Raw genomic sequence first — 19,443 nt, forward strand, 5'->3', positions numbered from 1 at the left:
TCAAAGCAATTTGGAGCACAATTGGAGCCACTGAGTTGTTGCAGACACACTGGAAGATGATCCAGGAAGTGGACGGTCATCTTTCTTGTTGGTTTACAGCCACCGTGTCTGTACTCTTATCATATATAGGCTAAATGTACACTTGAACCTCACAGTTGATATAAAGCAAAATGCAACTGAAGGGTCAGGTTAAGAAAAATCAGCTTTGCAAATGTTTTTTTGAGGAAGGAAATGCATTCCAAAGACATTTAGTTTACTATCAAACAAGACACCAGCAACCCAGCAAATATTCACATTTGTTAAGCTTTTTATGCTTAATAAATGACAAACAATTCATTGATTATGTAAATTCTTGCTAATTAATCAACTAATTTCAGATTTCAGACACAGCTTGTGTTCATCATAAAGAAGGAATTTATGGAAGTTTTTATTGGACTTTATTAGTTGTAATGCACCACAAATGTGTACCATCATGGTATATATTTGTGAATTGTCTTCTGTGGATTACAACTATTATCTACAGATCTGCTGCGGTATGAATAGGACAAAATTCCGTAAACAAACAGGAGAAAAGTTGCAAATGTCATGTGACCCATAAATGCACAGGATGCGATCTGCAAATGCGCAAATATCATTCCACGTGTAGAAATAGATGCACAAATGCGTATATATCACTTTACATGTAAACCTTAAAATACGTATTAAGTTATGCGTATTTGCAAATTACCCTTTATTTTTTTGAACGTGATTTTACACAACACAAATACAAAAATACATGTTTGTGGATAGTGAAATATTTGGAAATAATGGTACACATTTGTGGATTGTCTTCTGTGGATTACAACTAATAAAGTCCAATAAAAACTTCCAAAGGAATTTGTTTTCCATAAGCAAGTATGGCTCTTTTTGATATTTTTTTAAAGACAAATAACATAAGCTATACAGATCTTTTATTTCTATTTTCTTTTTTATAAAACTACAATTACAAACAACACCAGCGTTATCTTTTAAATCACAATAGGTCCTTGTTTTTCTGTCCTGCTGACCCTTAACTGCTTCTGCTTCGGCCACTTGAACTTGTCAGCATTTAGGATGCTGAAGCACTGAAAGACTAGAAAGGGGCCAAAATGCTGGACCTGCAAATACAATTCGGTGCTCACAGCCGAAAAAAGAGGCTTGTTGATGGGTGATGACCCATCAACAAGCCTCTTTTTTTAAAGCAACAGCATTTCATATTACCTTGTACTGGGTGTGCTACCCGACAGCCCCTGAGAGACATATACTGTGCTGCTCGTTGTGACGCACCACGTCGTTTAATGCTTTCACAGCATTTTATAGAATAACACACACACACACACACACACACACACACACACACACACACACATCATGAGACTTGACACATACAGTATAAATAAACACAGGCACACACACACGCACACGCACACGCACATGCACACGCACACACACCCCATGAGACTTGACACATATAAATAAACACAGGCACACAGAAACACACACAATGAAGCATTATTAGAATGAAAACCGGCAAGTGCCGGACTCCAAGGCTCCATTTAATCAATATGTGTGTGAACATTTGGACCTGATTCAGAAGCTGTGGTTGCACCATACAAGGTATTTTCAATCAGACGCAGCTAGAAATATAAGGTACGTATTAGCTGGATATTTTGTAAATACATTTGATAAGCAAATACATACAAAAAGTTATTTTTCCCAAACGTTTTTTTTCTTCCTCTTTGTTCAAAAAACAGAGACTTTGCGTAAACCTTCAAACACCACCATACAATCTAATTTACTCTCATAAAGTAGATGGTAAAACTGTAATTCATCCAGTTAAATGTGACTAACTCCAAATGCTGGTTTGGTAACACGACGTGCCTCAGTTTTAATCACAGCACATGATTCAGTCCTTCTGTCAGCTGTCATTAGGTGTTAATGGTTTTAGGGCTTCAGTGACACAGCAGAGCGCTGAAGAGTGCCTCACTTTAATAATGTATTGCTCGTTGCCCAATTAAAATGTGCCAATTATCTCAAGATCCTGCGATAGCTCTCCAGCAAACACTCCTCATTATGGTCGAACATGTGTGAATTCACAAACAAGCATATTATTATTTTACTCATTCCAACCTCATTTTGTCATTGTCACTAGAGAAAACAATAACCAGTAAACGGGATCTGACTGTCACCGTCATGTCATTATTAAATGTAGTTGAGTTCCTGCGTGGAAACCTAATAACCTGTCAATCACCTTTGAATGATCACCTCTAGGACTTTTAACAAGCACAACTTTTCCAATTTGTTAGCATTAAGATAGATCGATTTTTTTTACTGTAATTGTAAAGAACAGCTACTATTTGCTATTGATTTGCTAACATACTGTACATTTCTCAAAGTTGGGAACCCAACATCCATTTTAGAGGAGGTCACAGGCCTGGCAACACCATATCCAGATATCCGATTAAAAACCTGATCTTTGGCGCTAGGGCAACTTTCGGCATTAACATCTTACAGCTAGTTCAACTAGCTCACTGTGTGTTGCAGTAGCTGTTTCCAGCTCTGATTTGTTTAATTTCAGTACAATGATGCAGGTTATGAAGTTATGATCATTAGAACGGATAACTTTTACTTTGTTGGTCCGTAATCTGATTTGATAATATGATAAAGCCATGCCGTGGAAAACTGGACTGTGTGTAATAAATGGACGTAGTCACCGTGACGTCACCCATTGGTTTGTGGACTGCCGTTTTGAAGCCTCCAATTCAACATTTTGTCCGTCGCCATTTTGTTTTTTTGCAACCAGAAGTGACACGAGAGGGTGGAGCTAAGTACAGCCGAACGCTGAACGAGACCAAAATGTTACAATTAACTGTCATGAAGTGAAAACACACTGTGAAAGAGTTAACGTTCTAAGACGAAAACGCGGACAACTCCCAGACTGGACAACGCCATGGTAACGACCTGTCAATCACAGTGTAGCCCCACCCTAAAGCATCCCCTGCTTTATGGTCTATCTGACTCTAAATGGGACCATCATTTATTAAATGAACATCATGCTGTATTGAAGAAGACTTGAAACTAGTGATTGAAACCATAAACTCATGTTTACAATGTTTACTGAGGTAATAAATCAAGATAGAAGTAGGCTCATTTTCTCATAGACTTCTATACAATCACACTTCTTTTTGCAACCAGAGGAGTCGCCCCCTGCTGGCTGTTAGAAAGAATACAAGTTTAAAGCACTTCAGCATTGGCTTCACTTCTCAGAACCGGAGGCTGCCCAACGGTTGTGCCACGGTGGAATTTCAACTTCTGTGTGGAAAGAGACGTCTGTAAATCGGCAGCAATTTTTTTTTTAGTTAAATCAACTTCTCAGTACGAACACTTGAATAGCCCGTATTTAAATCACGAGGTCCTTAAAGTTGTAAAATGCACTAATAGCTGAATCCAGAGTTATTTTCCTTCCTCCGTTCATGTGATGCGAGCCAAAGACCGAGGCTGGACCGAGGGCTGGGAGGCGGGGTTAAAGGAAACGCTAGAACGCCTGCTCTATGAGCCCAATGGATGCGGAAGATCGACAGAAGATCCGGGTAATTTTATATTTAAAAGTTATATGTAGAAGCTTTTTTTGCTTCATGCACCACTGAGCTACGGGAGCCCGTCTCCGACGCTATATCCAGTTCTCTTTATACATCCATAACCTGCCCTCAGCCCAGAGACCGAAGAAGTGGAGCTGCTCCAAGAGATTGTCAATAATACATCCATGGTCCGTGTGCATTTTGATAGTCTATTGATTGAATTAAATTCAAAGTGGCAAAAATGAGAAAACGACTTGCACCCTTGCCTCGGTCTTTCCTTCCGCCAGGAGGCCGCTTCACTTGAAGTAGAGTTTGCGTCAGCTCCGGGAGACGTACCTCCAGTTAGCAGTTAGATCAAACCCCAGCACCGGGGGTCTGATCTGAACTCGCAAACGTTCTGTTGCTACCGTTACACAGGTTAGACCCAGGGCTCCACCGGCCCGCTGGGGTTTGCGTTGACTGGGTTTCAGTCTCCTGGAGCTGCCAAATGTCATAGTCATTTTCTCGTTTCTGCCTCTCTGGATTTAATCCAATTAACAAATGATCAAAACCCCTTTTCCCCCCCCCGTTAATGGCACACAGATGGCTAACAACGCCAGCAACGGCGCAGCACATGCAGATTAGCGGTGTTATGAGTTTCAGCAGTTTGGTTGAATTTTGCGTATTCTCAACAGGCTGGTAGTTAGCAGTTGGCTTTTTAGTAACTGATGATTGTAAATTTAGATTGTATGGACCCGGTAGAAGTGAAGTGCTGCCCTATATTTCTTTGGAGCAGGTCGCTAGGCATTACTCGTTGCACCTTTAAGTCTATAAAATGTCAAAATACTGGGGAAAAAAAGCCAATAACAATTTCACAGAGCCCAAGGCGATATCTTCAAATTGCTTTTTCTGACTGACCAGCAGTCCAAAACCCAAAGATATTCAATTTACAATAATATGTATGACAAAGAAAAACTGAAAATCCTCTCACTTGTGAAGCTAGTAAGGCTAACAAATGCTTAAACAACTAATCGATTATCAAAATCGTTGCTGATTATTTTTGTGTCGGTCAACTAATAGTTGTTTCAGCTTCATGTCAATTAATCTGCATAAAATGTGAGAAAAAAATCCTGTCACAATTTCCCAAACCTGAAAGTGATGAATTGATTTTAAATTGCTTGTTATGTCCGACCAACAGTCCAAAACCCCAACAGATTTGGTTTACAATCACAACAGACAAAGAAAAGCGGCACATCCTCACATTTGAGAAGCTGGAAGTAGCAGACCGCCGCACTCACCTCATCTACGTTCTCGAAGGCATTGATGACGTCGTACGGCAGGCAGGACAGCAGGTCGATAACAAACCAGGTCTTCAGGTAGTTCATTCGGATCAGCTTTGGGTCTGAGATGACCTCGCCGGCGGGTCCGACGAACGTGGTGTGGAAGTTTAAAACGATGTCCACCAGGAAGATGACGTCCACGATGCTGTCCACCACCAGCCACGTCACGTTGTTCTGCTTGGTCTTGAAGGAGACGTTGTAGGGCACCATGATGGCTGTGTAGAAGGTGAGGATGAGGATGACCCAGTCCCACGTGGTCTTGAAGAGGCAGTAGTGCAGGATGATGTGGGGAGGTGTTTTGGGGGTCTCCTGTTTGTATTGAGGTAAGATATCTGAGCCGAGCTGCAGTACCTGCCGGAAAACAGCAAGTCAGGTAAACTCAGAAACACAGACAGATGAAAAATATAAACAGTAGGAGGCAAAAAAACACTGTAGCTTGGAGCACGTCCTGACTGGGACTAGAGCTCACCTGCTCATAAGGAGGGCTGTGTACTGTAAGTCTTAGAGGTTGACCTGATCTAAAAGACTCCTCTCTTTACAGTTTCTCTAGCATACAGTACTTTATACTAGCAATCTTTACTGAATCAAATCAGAAACAGAAATCGCATGTATTCCTCCGTACCTCAGCCAGGCGGGAGTGCTTGTGGACATTCTCTCCTTTGTGAACTGTAGGCTGCAGCTGTTGTAAGACTCCTCTACTGCTTGTTAGAGCTCGAGTCAGTCGGGCAAACTTTCCCCATCCTGAGGATTACAACACATGCAGTATGCACAATCTTTAACATGATGGTTTTCTGGTACTGTATATTTCCTGGGGCTGCAGCATGTTTTCAGAGTGTGTGGGAGTTGTGAAAAGACTCACAGAATCAGGGTCTGAAATAAATACAGTTTTCTAAAACAGCATACTTTATAGATTGTTTGGGCTGTCAATTGATTAAAATACTTAATCGTGATTAATCACATGATTGTCCATAGTTAATTGCGATTAATCGCAAACTGATCGCACAATTTTATCTGTTCAAAATGTACCTTAAAAGGGAGATTTGTCAGCATTTAATACTCTTATCAACATGGGAGTGGACAAATATGCTGCTTTATGCAAATGTATGTATGTATGTATTAACAACACAAAACAATGACAAATATTGTCCAGAAACCCTCACAGGTACTGCATTTAGCAAAAAACAATATGCTATATGCTATATAGCCCAACAGGCAACAACAGCTGTCAGTGTGTCAGTGTGCTGACTTGACTATGACTTGCCCCAAACTGCATGTGATTATCATAAAGTGGGCATGTCTGTAAAGGGGAGACTCGTGGGTACCCATATAACCCATTTACATTCACTGATCTGGAGGTCAGAGGTCAAGGTACCCCTTTGAAAAAGGCTGTGACAGTTTTTCCTCACCAAAATGTAGCCAAGTTTGGAGTGTTATTTATAGTCCTTCACAACAAGCTAGTATGACATGGTTGGTACCGATGGATTCATCAGGTTTTCTAGTTATATATGATGCCAGTATCTTCACTCTAGCTTTAAAACTGAACCCGCTGGGTTGTGACAAATTCATTTAGGTTTTATATCCCGGTTTATATTCTACTCCATAACTTTTCTTTTCATCTAGCTCTTAAATTCATCTTTATGGTGGATTCAAGAACTTTCAACTATTTATTACTGATCCATAAAGAATTACAATTGTTAACAAACCGCTCAATTAAAAGAGCACAAAACCAATTTAACATTGCATTACTGTAATATTGTCATTGACAGTTTAGATAAAAGGATCAAAGTCAATGCAGCAGAACCAGGGATATATTTTCCTTTCCATGAACATGGTTAAGGTTTCTTTAGGCAATTTAGAGCCGTCTCCCTTCAGCTCTACGGAGCTTCATAGCGTCTTTCAGCTGAGCTTTTTGTTTTCTAGGCCACAGCTTTAGTGTTTTGGTCCACTCTCACTGCTCTAGTCGTTTTTTGGCTGAAGCAAAGGAGAGTGAATGTTGGACTCGCAATCGCACTGTCTCTGCTGGATGTGTAAAAAGTTGGGCTGTCAAAGTTAATGTGATAACGCGTTAACACCAATTAGATTTAAAGCCACTAATTTCTTTAACCTATTAACGCAACTTGCAATTTTTCGGTTGTAGCGGTCTCAGTTTTAAAGCTAGAGTGAAGATGCTGGTATCACTAGAAAAACCAAGGAATCCATCGGTACCAAACATGTCATACTAGCTTGTCGGGAAGGAGGCTAAATAACACTCCAAACGTCTTCCTCTGACCTCCAGATCAGTGAATGTAAATGGGTTCTATGGGTACCCACAAGTCTCCCTTTACAGACATGCCCACTTTATGATAATCACATGCAGTTTGGGGCAAGTCATAGTCAAGTCAGCACACTGACACACTGACAGCTGTTGTTGCCTGTTGGGCTGCAGATTGCCATGTTATGATTGGAGCATATTGTTTTATGCTAAATGCAGTACCTGTGAGGGTTTCTGGACAATATCTGTCATTGTTTTGTGTTGTTAATTGATTTCCATTAATAAATATATATATACACATTTGCATAAAACAACATATTTTCCCATCCCCATGTTGATAACAGTATTAAATACTTGACAAATCTCCCTTTAAGGTTCATTTTGAACAGATAAAAAATTTGTGATTAATTTGACAATCATAATTAACTATGGACAATCATGCGATCAATCACAATTACATCTCGATTGATAGCCCTAGTAAAAAGGCAACAGTTTACTAAAAAGTTCACCATACCAACTTAAAAGGTCCTAATATGTCAATATTCTGTATAGAGCTGGTTTCTGCTGTCCCCAAGTGGCCAACAAAATCTGTTATTGTAGATTTAAACTAGGGATGTCCATAATTAACCGTTTAACCGTTAACCGACATTAAGCATTTTAACCGATTAACGCTATAGGTTAAAACGGTTAAAAGAAATGTTAATAATTAACTCAAAAGCTGAGTGGCTCAGAGGAGCGGCTCGTCACTTTAAGGAGAAAAGCTGGTCCACCTTAACAGCCCACCTTAAGAGGCGGAGCTGGAGTTGCAGGATACAGGAAGTCGGCCTCTCCGGTCTCTGGCTCTCTTGAGTGGAGTGGAGGAGTTGTAGTTTTGTAGCATTTATTCACCAACAAATAAACTGTACACACACTGCTACACCTACGATCACAGCTAGAACACCACCAACAACCTCACACTCACCACCAACACACACACGGACACTCGTTAAAGTTACGTCGTGCTGACAGACTGTATGTGTGCGGCGGCGGCGAGCAAGAAGCCTCCAGCAATGCTAGAGCTGCTAACGTAGCACAAATACACACACTGTTTATCGGGCAATCCCTATCGTTACGCCGGGCAGACACACAACTGACAACCTGCTAAACTAAACTAAATGTGTGGTGGAGACTTTTACTGGGAAAGTGGCTGCATGTCCGCGACACTACACGCAGCATCGTAGCTGCTAAGTTAACGCTCCCGGACGGTGAACTGGAGACTCAGTTGTCTGTTGTGCTCATACACTGCAGCTGGTACGAGGCACAAATCTTGTCGGTTAACGATTAATAATCAGTTAACAAGGGTCGGTTATCGGTTAAGAACATTTTTCAAAATGAGCATCCCTAATTTAAACTAAACTGGGAAAAAAAGTTTGGAAACTTGTGTTTGGTTGATTATTTCTCTGTTGTATTAATGCTAATTGGCATTGTATTTTACATGGTTGGAAAGCCTGTCTGGCAGGCTTCCTGGTAGCCTTATGAGAATACACTGTTTACCATTGGCAGAGCATTTTGGCAAATTTTTCTTGCTTGCTACCCACATAATCAGCTGTGCTGCTCATCCCACAAATGCATGATCCTTACAAGTTGGACATCATCGTGAAGGTAAATAAACAGGCTTTCCAACCATGTAAAATACAATGACCATTAGCATTGTAGCAACAGAGAAATAATCCACCAAACATAAGTTTCCGAACTTTTTTTCCAAGAATACTTGGTTGAGGTTAAATAGAGAGATTACAGTTAGGATTAAACAGTGAGGATGGTCTTAAATCTGCCTGACTACAGTCCCACTCTCTACTCAGGCAGCACAAACCCATACTTGTTATTGATGGACTGTTAGATAGAGGGCTGAAGCTAAAGTCTTTATTACCTGTTTATCCTCAACTACAATCTCTATTTCATGATAATTTCACATCCTGTTTATGTCACTACGGCTTGTTTGTGGTTGCACTGATTCATGTTCTATTTTGTCTGTCTTCAGTAGTTATACAGTCCAATGAATAATTTTTTTTGTGTTGTGTGCTGATAACCATCATGATGGGATGTGTATTTGACTGAGTGGGTGTTTGCCAGAGAAGATGCACAGTGCACAGGGTCGGATGATGATCGCTGGCAGACTAATGTTACCTCTCTCACTTTATAATGTCTGCATGAGACGTTTTAGATCACGCGTTGTCTGCCATGCAGTGTGAAAAACATTTTTACGGGTGTCATAGAGCCATTTGAAGTATGGATCTAACTCACTCTGGAGTAGATTCATCAGCGTCAGAAAGACATCGTTCTTGAAAGAAGGCATGAATTCAATTTGTGGGCTCTAACCTTTGGTAGAATCGTCTTCAATGGGCTGTTTAAAGGCTGTGATGTCACTGAACGTGCAGAGAAACAGGACCACTTTCTCTTGTTCATTTCGAATGGGAGCAATCTTCACAAAAAACCAAACAGGCGTCCCTGAAAGTGTAAAAAGAAACAACACACATTGCGCTGCATCATCTGCTTATTTTTAGAGGAAATGACACCGAGTGCACATGGAGCAGAAATCTTGATTGCATTGTGTTAACTGAAATGTTCTGGACGTCCTGTAACACCTGCAAGCAGAGGGAGGCTACTGTACACCTGCGAGTGGAAACAAACACATCACCACATCTTTTTCAGGGGAAGGTTTCTCTGGTCTGGCTCTCAACCAATTAGCACATTTCTACAGAGATAGAAGTGTTCCGGGCTGCCTTTGAACTCCACTATATGTTACAGGAGCTCTGAATACATTTGCATGGCAAGAGAGGGGAAACTTCACATTTGTCTCTTTTCCTCCCGTATGGCGCTGCTACTCACTGTTCTTCCTGTACATCAGTATTTCAAATGAGTTCATCTCATAATTCTCGAATGTTAGTCGCACTTTTTCCGTCGTGTCCTTGTCCGTGAGCTCCCCGTACATGAAGCTGGAAAACACAAAGGGAAATAACAATTTTAATATATAATAGGGAGCGGAACATTGGACGAGCGCTCTCGCTCTTGAAATAGAGTGTGCTGAGGAAGGTTTGAATGTGTGAATATCGTAATGTGCTAGTCACCATGTATACTTTGTTCTGTTCTTCCATTTCTTTGAAGGCACTTTTTTAGGTCTTATCCGTGTTTTCCTCTTCAATTAACTGTATATTTTCTAACAAAAAAACTAAATTAACATGCCATTTATGAAGGCTTACACCTGAACTGTGCAGACCAGTTACTGATTGCTATTTGGAGACCTCTGGAGACGCACACTGCAGAATTAGGCTGTATTAAATATAGAGTAGATGTAGATTAAAACTCATTGAAATGTATCCTGAAAGCATTAAAAAGATAAATGCAGCCCGATGTCTAATTGACCAAATGCAAAGTACCTCTCAAAAACAAATTAAACTTGAAGATGGGTCAAGCAACCATGAGCACATTTAACCACGCTGCAGAGACATTCATCTCACTTTGCTTGTTACTGCCACCCTCAGTAGCAGCCTGTTCCAGCACCATCTAAATATAACTCAGTTTGTTATAAAATAAAAAAGGAAGGCTAAATTTGATGAGACTACATCCTGATGCTGCAGACTTTTCAGACCAGTGCTTGATGTAATATCACTGATGAATGTCCTCTCTCTCTTCTTCGCTCTCTCTGAGCCAGGAGTTATGTGACTCGCTTCAAAGACAAAAACATTCCTCAACTGACTTTCTCGTCATGCGTGAAGAAATCCCACAGGTTTGTCATTGGCTGTTTACGGCATCCAGTATGGAACAAAAAAACATATACATAATTGAGGAGACACAGAACACGGTAAGAGCAGCTGAGATGGAAATAACATCTTTGATCCAACGCATCCGCAGCAAAAGAGCCTCAGATATTAGACTTAAACACTCTGGGGAGATGAGCGTACATTTAATGTTTGAGTCATCCTCAAATACATCAAACATCCATACTGTGAGTGTTTATGGCCTCATCATCAGGCTCATGGAGATGTTTGGAGATGTTATGACAGAAAAAAAAGCTGAAAAGACAAAATGTTTAAAAGACATAGACAGCAGGTGATTTGAGGGAGGATGAGGGAGGATGAGGGGGGACGAGGGGGGACGAGGGGGGATGCCATTCCCCTTGTTAACCTGCCATCCCCCCTCTCCATCCCCTAGTGGCAGAGAGAGTGCAGGGGCAGAGGGGCTGTTTAGTTAACAATGTGTTAGTCTACTCTGTCTGACTCATCAATCCTTTATCTGACTGAGGTTTGTGCAAGTTGGTAGCCTCCACCAGGCTCACCCGCACTGCGTTCTAATGACCGCCGGCGGTCAGCCGTTGGGCTATATAGCATATAGCTATATATAGCATATTTGTTATGCTAAATGCAGTACCTGTGAGGGTTTCTGGACAATATTTGTCATTGTTTTGTGTTGTTAATATACATACATTTGCATAAAGCAGCATATTTGTCCACTCCCATGTTGATAAGAGTATTAAATACTTGACAAATCTCCCTTTAATGTACATTTTGAACAGATAAAAATGTGCAATCAATTTGCGATTAATCGCAATTAACTATGGACAATCGTGATTAATCACGATTAAATATTTTAATCAATTGACAGCCCTAACAATTTATAAAGTATTCTTTTTTTTTAAAAACTGTATTTATTTCAGACCCTGATTCTGTGAGTCTTTTCACAACTCCCACAAACTCTGAAAGCCCCAGGAAATATACAGTACCAGAAAATCATCATGTTAGAGATTGTGCATACTGCATGTGTTGTAATCCTCAGGATGAAGACAATGCTTGTGTTCATCATGGCTGTAGTCAGCTATGAGGTCACCGAGGTCCACGGTTGATAAATTAATTAGGGCTGTCAAAGCTAACATGATAACGTGTTAACGCAAATTCATTGTAACACTACTAATTTCTTTAATGCATTAATGCAATCAATCTTTCAAAGGTTGTGGCGGGCTTAGTGAAGAGAGTAGAGTGGGGATACCGGCATCATATGCAACTATAAAACCTAAAGAATCCATCGGTACCAACCATGTCATACTAGCTTGTCATGAAGGAGGCTAAATAACGCTCCAAATGTACGTAAATTTTAGCGAGGACAAACTGTCATGGCCATTTTCAAAGGGGTCCCTTGACCTCTGACCTCCAGATCAGTGAATGTAAATGGGTTCTATGGGTACCCACGAGTCTCCCCTTTACAGACATGCCCACTTTATGATAATCACATGCAGTTTGGGGCAAGTCATAGTCAAGTCAGCACACTGACACACTGACAGCTGTTGTCTGTTGGGCTGCAGTTTGCCATGTTCTGATTGGAGCATATTGTTTTATGTTAAATGCAGTACCTGTGAGGGTTTCTGGATCAATATCTGTCATAGTTTTGTGTTGTTCATTGATTTACAATAATACATTTATACACACATTTGCATAAAGCAGCATATTTACCCACTCCCATGTTGATCAGAGGATTAAATACTTCCTTTAAGGTAGATTTTGAACAGATAAAAAATGTGCAATTCATTTATGATTAATTATGATTAACTATGGACAATCATGCGATTAATCACAATTAAATATATTAATCCATTGACAGCCCCAAAATGAATGTGCCACATGCCACATGCACATTTAAAGAGGTTACTTCCCCAAACAAGACCCAAGGGGAGTGTGTGTTGACTCAGCAGAGAGAACATTGAGTGAAAATTGTTGATCTACAGGAAATATTTGAAAGCAATACAGAATGCCTGAGAGCCTTACTCTAGCCTATTACATCTTGATATTTTGTGTTTTCCTTTACATAAATAAAGACATTTCCACCATAAATTGGAACATAAAAATTCACCAGAATGCAGGAATTAAGTGTTTGATGCTCAGAATTTCCTGGGCGAGGACCCCCAGATCCCTCTGCTTAATACTATCCATTAAAAGAAAAACAATTCTGGATCTCACTCATTTCAAAACCCTGACTATGGCCCTGTGTGTTGATCCCCTGGTGCTGTCTAGGTTTCAGAGGTAGTCCCGCCCTTTGGGCAGTGATACCTCTTTAAAATGACTTATGAATAAACTAACCCAGATTTTAAAATGCTACAAATCATGTCAAGCAAAAACAAACCTTTATCTGAAAGTAACCAAATGTTATTTTAAAACAGAGAAGGCCAATGATGTGAGAGGAATGTGCATAATTGAAAATCAAAGAGTTTGGACTCATGTTTCTACATGAAAGAGTTGTAGGGAGGAAGTGACACTGTAGTACACTTTGGAAGTTCGGCTTTGAGCTGAATGAAACGTCCGTGTCTACAGCTGATTGTGATGCCAGTAGTTTTGCAGGCATTTGGTCTAAAACAGAAGTATTGAAGCAATTCAAATTTTGACCTGATGATGCCGCTAGATAAAAGGTTAAGGGATCACAGAATTCTTAGCATTCATGCTCTGGGGAAGGGGGGAGGCCCAAACTCAGTCACTGCAGAGTTACAGAGAAACTTCCAATAAACATGGGATAGAATTAAATATGCTAATACATTAAATACATGTCTTTAATATTCTTCAAAATGAGAATCAGCTGATATTTAAGGTGTACAAATACAAACGAACAAAACAAAACAAGGTAGTGTTCAGTCTGATGGTAGTTGTATTGGTGGGCTCTGATTCAGTGGCCTCAGCATAGATATAAAACACTGGTTTATATGTATGGGTCTCTGACTGTGTTCTAAATAAAAAGAAATGGAATTGAATGGTTGAGGGCTGAGATGAATCAGCATTTCTTTGATCTCTGTTTATGTCGTGTCTCTATTCTTCTGACTGCTGAGCTCCTTAGCTGCAGCACAACTGCGCATTTTTTAATACTGTAATTTTGATATTTGTTACTTTTCACTTTTGTTTTGATGTCGTGTTTTCGCTTTTATTTATTTTTTATTCTTATTTGTGGTGTCACTATTCTGCCACCCGCAATTGGTTTCAGTTAAACATTCTGTTGCTATAGTAACCATTACTGGCACAGAGCCATGGCAGATTAACTGACATTGTAACAACCAGCTTTTTGTCAAATCTGTTACCGAGCATCTCCTGTCTGCCCTTGTTGGAGCCGTAGACTGGATTAGACGGATGACGTGTCTCCACTTCCTTCCACTGTACAAAAGTGAAGCCAAAATGCCATCTTGAGATTTTGGCGTCATTTGGTGCCAGAGTGCAGTGATCGGGCGGCTGTAGCCGCGGTATCGAGGTCCCGCCCACAACCCGCCCGAGAATCGTGAGCCGAGCACGGGCACAGCTTGTTAGCGTGAACCACCTAGCTGCTACGTCAGCACTACGGTAGCTGTTTGGCTAGAAAGACAGAAAAACTAACCATAATATCTCTATAAATACATTTATGATCAAATTGATGCATGTTCTATTACACGGACTCGTGTGATAGAACAATTCCTGTTTCAGAAACATTTGCGTGTCTGCTGATACAGATATGAACACGACATGCTCCGTGACTACGAGCCTACGTCAGCGGTCAATCACAGCTGTCAATCATGATGCAGCACTTCCTTGTTATAGCATCAAATAACTCATTAAAACCAAACTTATCAAAAAGATGTCCCCATGGCCACTGTCCCGTCCACTAACATGGAGGGAGGGTGGGGGGATTTATGAGCTATACTGCAGCCAGCCAGCAGGGGCGATTGAGATGCTTTGGCTTCACTTTTGGGGAGCCATCATGTCGTCCATTTGTATAAACAGTCTATGGTTGGAGCGTTATCTGTGCGTATTCTATTTATTATAACGGTTTTGTGATATTTTTATTTCTGATTTGTTAATTTAGTTTTACAGTTAGCAGTTTACTGCTACCCAAGCTAGCCATTATACTAGCTATATGAGGCCAAGGCATTGCTAATACAACAATGACATCTTACTATTAGTTTACCGTTGGGCTAACTGCTAATGATTTCACTCGTTTTACTCTTGTGGACTCTACAGTATGTGTTTGTTTAGCCACTAGATTAATTACTGTGTTTTACTTCCTATAAAAACTTAATGTTAACCTTTCCCTGGTTACTAATTCATTTTCAGAATACCTTTGGGTCTATAGCTGTTGCTACTGGTAAATACTACAAAGGCACATTCGTCATTGAAAAATGAAATTTATGGTAATATTTATAGATACAGTATAAAACCAACTGCATATAAACTGTTTACATGTAGACAAAAAGAGAAATGTATTCTATTGGATCTCAAATACAGTCAGAGGATTTTAGGTTGTTTTTTCTTCCTGTTACAAACACAAGACTTTACTCCATCTAGCAACCTAAAAATAAACCAAAAACAAGTCATCACACACACTGTTCAATATTTGTATTGGCAAGTATTCTGAAGCTTATGCTTAGGGAGCCGAGGGTCCAAATCAGCAATAGCCTCAGTGCTGGCTGCGACAAAACGCCGTCTCCCACAACAGAAGAATCTCCCACGGTTTTCAAATCTGGCAGCACCAACTGTTTCCATGTGATCCCATTAATATAGTGCTTTCTGGCATGCCTATTACCAGCACAATAAACACAGGTCCAGAAATGAGTCACTCCAATTGGTATACAACTCATTTTAAGAGTTCCTTTTATTCCTTTATATGAACAGTTTGGGTGAGTGCACCCTGAAAGACACTGTCCACAGCTTCATTGTTGCAGTCAGTGATGTGGAAGCAGTTTCACTTGTTACAACCTCATTACATCACAAATTTGTGTCTTAGTTATCTGGTTTCTATCTTTGCTTGTTGAGATGAAAAAAATCTTCTGAACTGTCTTAAATTATGGGAATATCATATGAATTGTAATTGTGAGTGGTGTTATTGTGATTTTAACTTTCTCTGCTCTGCTCGTCGTACCGTCACTATTGACTGTGAGCCCAGCAACCATATGGAGGAACCTCACCTGTATCCACACTTCCACCATTACAGTTGGTACCCAGAGCTAATAACGGCACTTGAGGTTGGAAATGAAGACCCATAAATCCAAAGCTTGGTGGTTCTTCATAGCTCAGCCTTGTAGCCATTTAAGCGACATGGCTGTATGGGTGGTGATGTTGATCAGTTGGTCGGTCCAGCACTGTAATATTTCCACAACAATGAATTGCCATGAAATCTGGTTGACATTCATGTTCACCATCCTAATGACTTTGGTGATCCGCTGTCTTTTCCTGTAGTTCCATCATGAGGTTTAAATCTGTGTTTTTGAGTAAAATGTCTATTGGATGGATTGTCATAACATTTGGTAGAGATATTAATTTCCCCTCCTCACGACCAACTGGCATAGTCTCGGTGATCCCTTGACTTTATCAGTACCATCATCCAGATGTCAGTTTGTACAATACTTTGCTTTATGACTAAATACCTGCAAAACTAATGACATTCACATCAGGCTCAGCTTTAGTTTGCGTTCTGTGCTATTAGTAGTTCGCAAATATTAGCATGTAAACACGCTAAACTAAGATGATGAACGTGGTTAACATCTTCAAACATCAGCATGTTAGCACTAACATTGTGAACATGCTGATGTTAAAGCTCAAAGGACCGTAGTGCTGTAAGTACTGCCTCACAGAGCTGCTAGCATGACTGTAGACTCTTTTAACCACAACAGAACCACATTACTGCAGCCGTTGCCCACCAGAAGCAAATCTCCCTATCTGATGTTAAAATAATAGGTCCGTCAATCGATTAAAATATTGAATCGCGATTAATCGCATGATTGTCCGTGATTAATCACAAATTAATCACACATTTTTTATATGTCAAGCATTTAATCCTCTTATCAACATGGGAGTGGGCAAATATGCTGCTTTATGCAAATATATGTATATATTTATTATTGGAAATCAATTAACAACACAAAACAATGACAAACTAGAATGGCACTCTGAGAGCGCAGACCTTTAAAAGACTTTAAAACCAGATCCCAGCTCCCAGCTGCCGGTACCGTGAGGTGGTCGGCTTGTTATTAACACGGTGTGTTTCCATGTAACGTATCGGCGGATGCCTCTCTCATTCAGTAGCCTTGTTATGTCTGTATAACGTAACACTACGTTGTCTCTCATCCCGTCATCTACCGCTTTGTTCTTTCTCACCGCGGACGGACAGCAGCTCCCGCCGCACCTCAATGTCTCGCCACACATCCACACACGTATCTCTCTGCTCTCAGAAGGAGGCGGGGTCACGCATCATCAACGCGTCATCAGTTACACTGCGAATTATACTGTTTATATTATGTTTATAGCTTATATTGTATATTGGTAGAATTAAAAAATGTTATTCTTATTTTATTCTAACGTTTTTATCTATTCTTTTGTTATTTTACTGCTTATTTGCACCAACAAATACCTGTATACCTCATACACCTGGCAATAAACAAGATTCTGATTCTCATACCCTGTGGTCTTAATGCTCAGGCTGATTGGAATCCTTAAAAATATTCCTGAATCCGGATCATGATCTGGATCGCCACCAAAATCTAATAGATTGTTTGTTGTGCCACACCCCACCCCTCCAAAGAATTTCATTCAAATCCATCGCAAACTTTTGGAGTAATCCTGCTAAAAGACACAGACAGACAGACAAACCAACACCGGTGAAAACACAACCTATTAACAGAAACCCTCACAGGTACTGCATTTAGCATAAAACAATATGCTCAGATCATAACATGGTAAACTGCAGCCCAACAGACAACAACAGCTGTCAGTGTGTCAGTGTGCTGACTTGACTATGACTTGACCCCAAACTGCATGTGATTATCATAAAGTGGGCATGTCTGTAAAGGGGAGACTCGTGGGTACCCATAGAACCCATTTACATTCACATATCTGGAGGTCAGAGGTCAAGGGACGCCTTTGAAAATGGCCATGACAGTTTTTCCTCTCCAAAATTCAGCGTAAGTTTGGAGAGTTATTTAACCTCCTTCCCGACAAGCTAGTATGACATGGTTGGTACCACTTGATTCTTTAGGTTTTCTAGTTTCATATGATGCCAGTATCTTCACTCTAGCTTTAAAACTCGCTACAACTTGAAAATCGCAAGTTGCGTTAAAGAAATTAGTGGTGTCAAAATTAATTTGAGTTAACGTGTTATCGCGTTAACTTTGACAGCCCTAGAAAATAATAGTTTAAATATTTTTGCTGTACTGCTGATGCATTTAAGCTAAGGTCGGTAGAGTTGAGAAACTAGCAAGACTACACTAGATTTTAAAAATGATCTATCTGGAAAAAAAAAACAGTCCAGTGTTGCCAACTCTTTTCCAATGACAGTAGCTAGCAGCACTAGCTCCCAAAGTCCCGAAATCTAGAGAGAAAGTCGCCAACACTGACAGTCCGTCCCTTCAGTTCTCCCTCCAAAGCCACTGCCCCCAAATTATCATTATGAACGTGAACAATGAACATGGCTATTGTCAGTACTCACAGCTGTCAAACTTGCAGCTTGTGGAAGACTGATGTGCAATGAGTGCACGGGCAGAGTTAGGTAGGTAGGCAAGTAGCCCGTCCATTCATTTCAATTGGGCCGAATGAAATGATTGGACGGGTTAATTACAGTCCTGCGACAGCCAGATACCGTATTGTTTTCTTTTTTTGTCAGAGCATTTGATTTATTGATTGCTATCGGGATGTATTCGGGATGAATTTCAACAAATATAACAAAAAGTGTATTTGAACAACACTACCAATCCTACCTTTAACTATCAAGCTGCTACAGTAATTAATAAGGAATTATGCAAAAGAATCAACTCTGAAAAAAAACTGCACGTGTGCAATGGTGCCATGCAGAGTATTGAGTATATGAGTATTTGCAGCATTGTTTCCCTTTCTCTTAAAATAAACCAAAATATTCCATCGAGAGTTCAAAACCATAAACATGAGCATGAAAAGCAGCGGTACACTGTGTACACTGTGTACACAGTGTACACTGTGTACACAGTGTACACTGCACCCGGTCACATTATCCTCCTCAAATAAGTCTCTCTAGCAATTACCTCAAAATAAGGATGCTCTGCCTGGTGGTAGGAGGTGTAAATACAAATACACAAATAAATACAGAGAATAGAAAATGGCTATAATACACTCATTGTATTTTCAGATGAAACAATGTCAAACCACTACAAAGCTTCTATCTTGCAACAGTCCATGTCTATATGATGTAGGGATCTGATCTAAGTGAGAGCTCCACACGACCTTTTACTGCCTCCACTTATGACATTTTAAAAAAGAAAACATTGTGTAGA

The 19,443-nt window shown here is 40.2% G+C and overlaps 1 protein-coding gene across 5 annotated transcripts in view; it reads right to left on the bottom strand.

Moving 5' to 3' along the window:
• Positions 1-19,443, bottom strand: part of kcnh1a (potassium voltage-gated channel, subfamily H (eag-related), member 1a) — a 66,069-nt gene that overhangs the window by 37,969 nt on the left and 8,657 nt on the right. For all 5 annotated transcript variants that reach the window (XM_074645278.1, XM_074645276.1, XM_074645280.1 and 2 more), the window contains 4 exons: positions 10,035-10,141; positions 9,525-9,653; positions 5,538-5,656; positions 4,874-5,266 (listed from right to left, as the gene is read on the bottom strand). In XM_074645278.1, coding sequence (XP_074501379.1) covers positions 4,874-5,266; positions 5,538-5,656; positions 9,525-9,653; positions 10,035-10,141 — 748 coding nt within the window. The remainder of the gene's footprint in view (positions 1-4,873; positions 5,267-5,537; positions 5,657-9,524; positions 9,654-10,034; positions 10,142-19,443) is intronic.

The sequence above is a fragment of the Sebastes fasciatus genome, chromosome 9, assembly GCF_043250625.1.
Source record: "Sebastes fasciatus isolate fSebFas1 chromosome 9, fSebFas1.pri, whole genome shotgun sequence".
Taxonomy (NCBI): Eukaryota; Metazoa; Chordata; class Actinopteri; order Perciformes; family Sebastidae; genus Sebastes; species Sebastes fasciatus.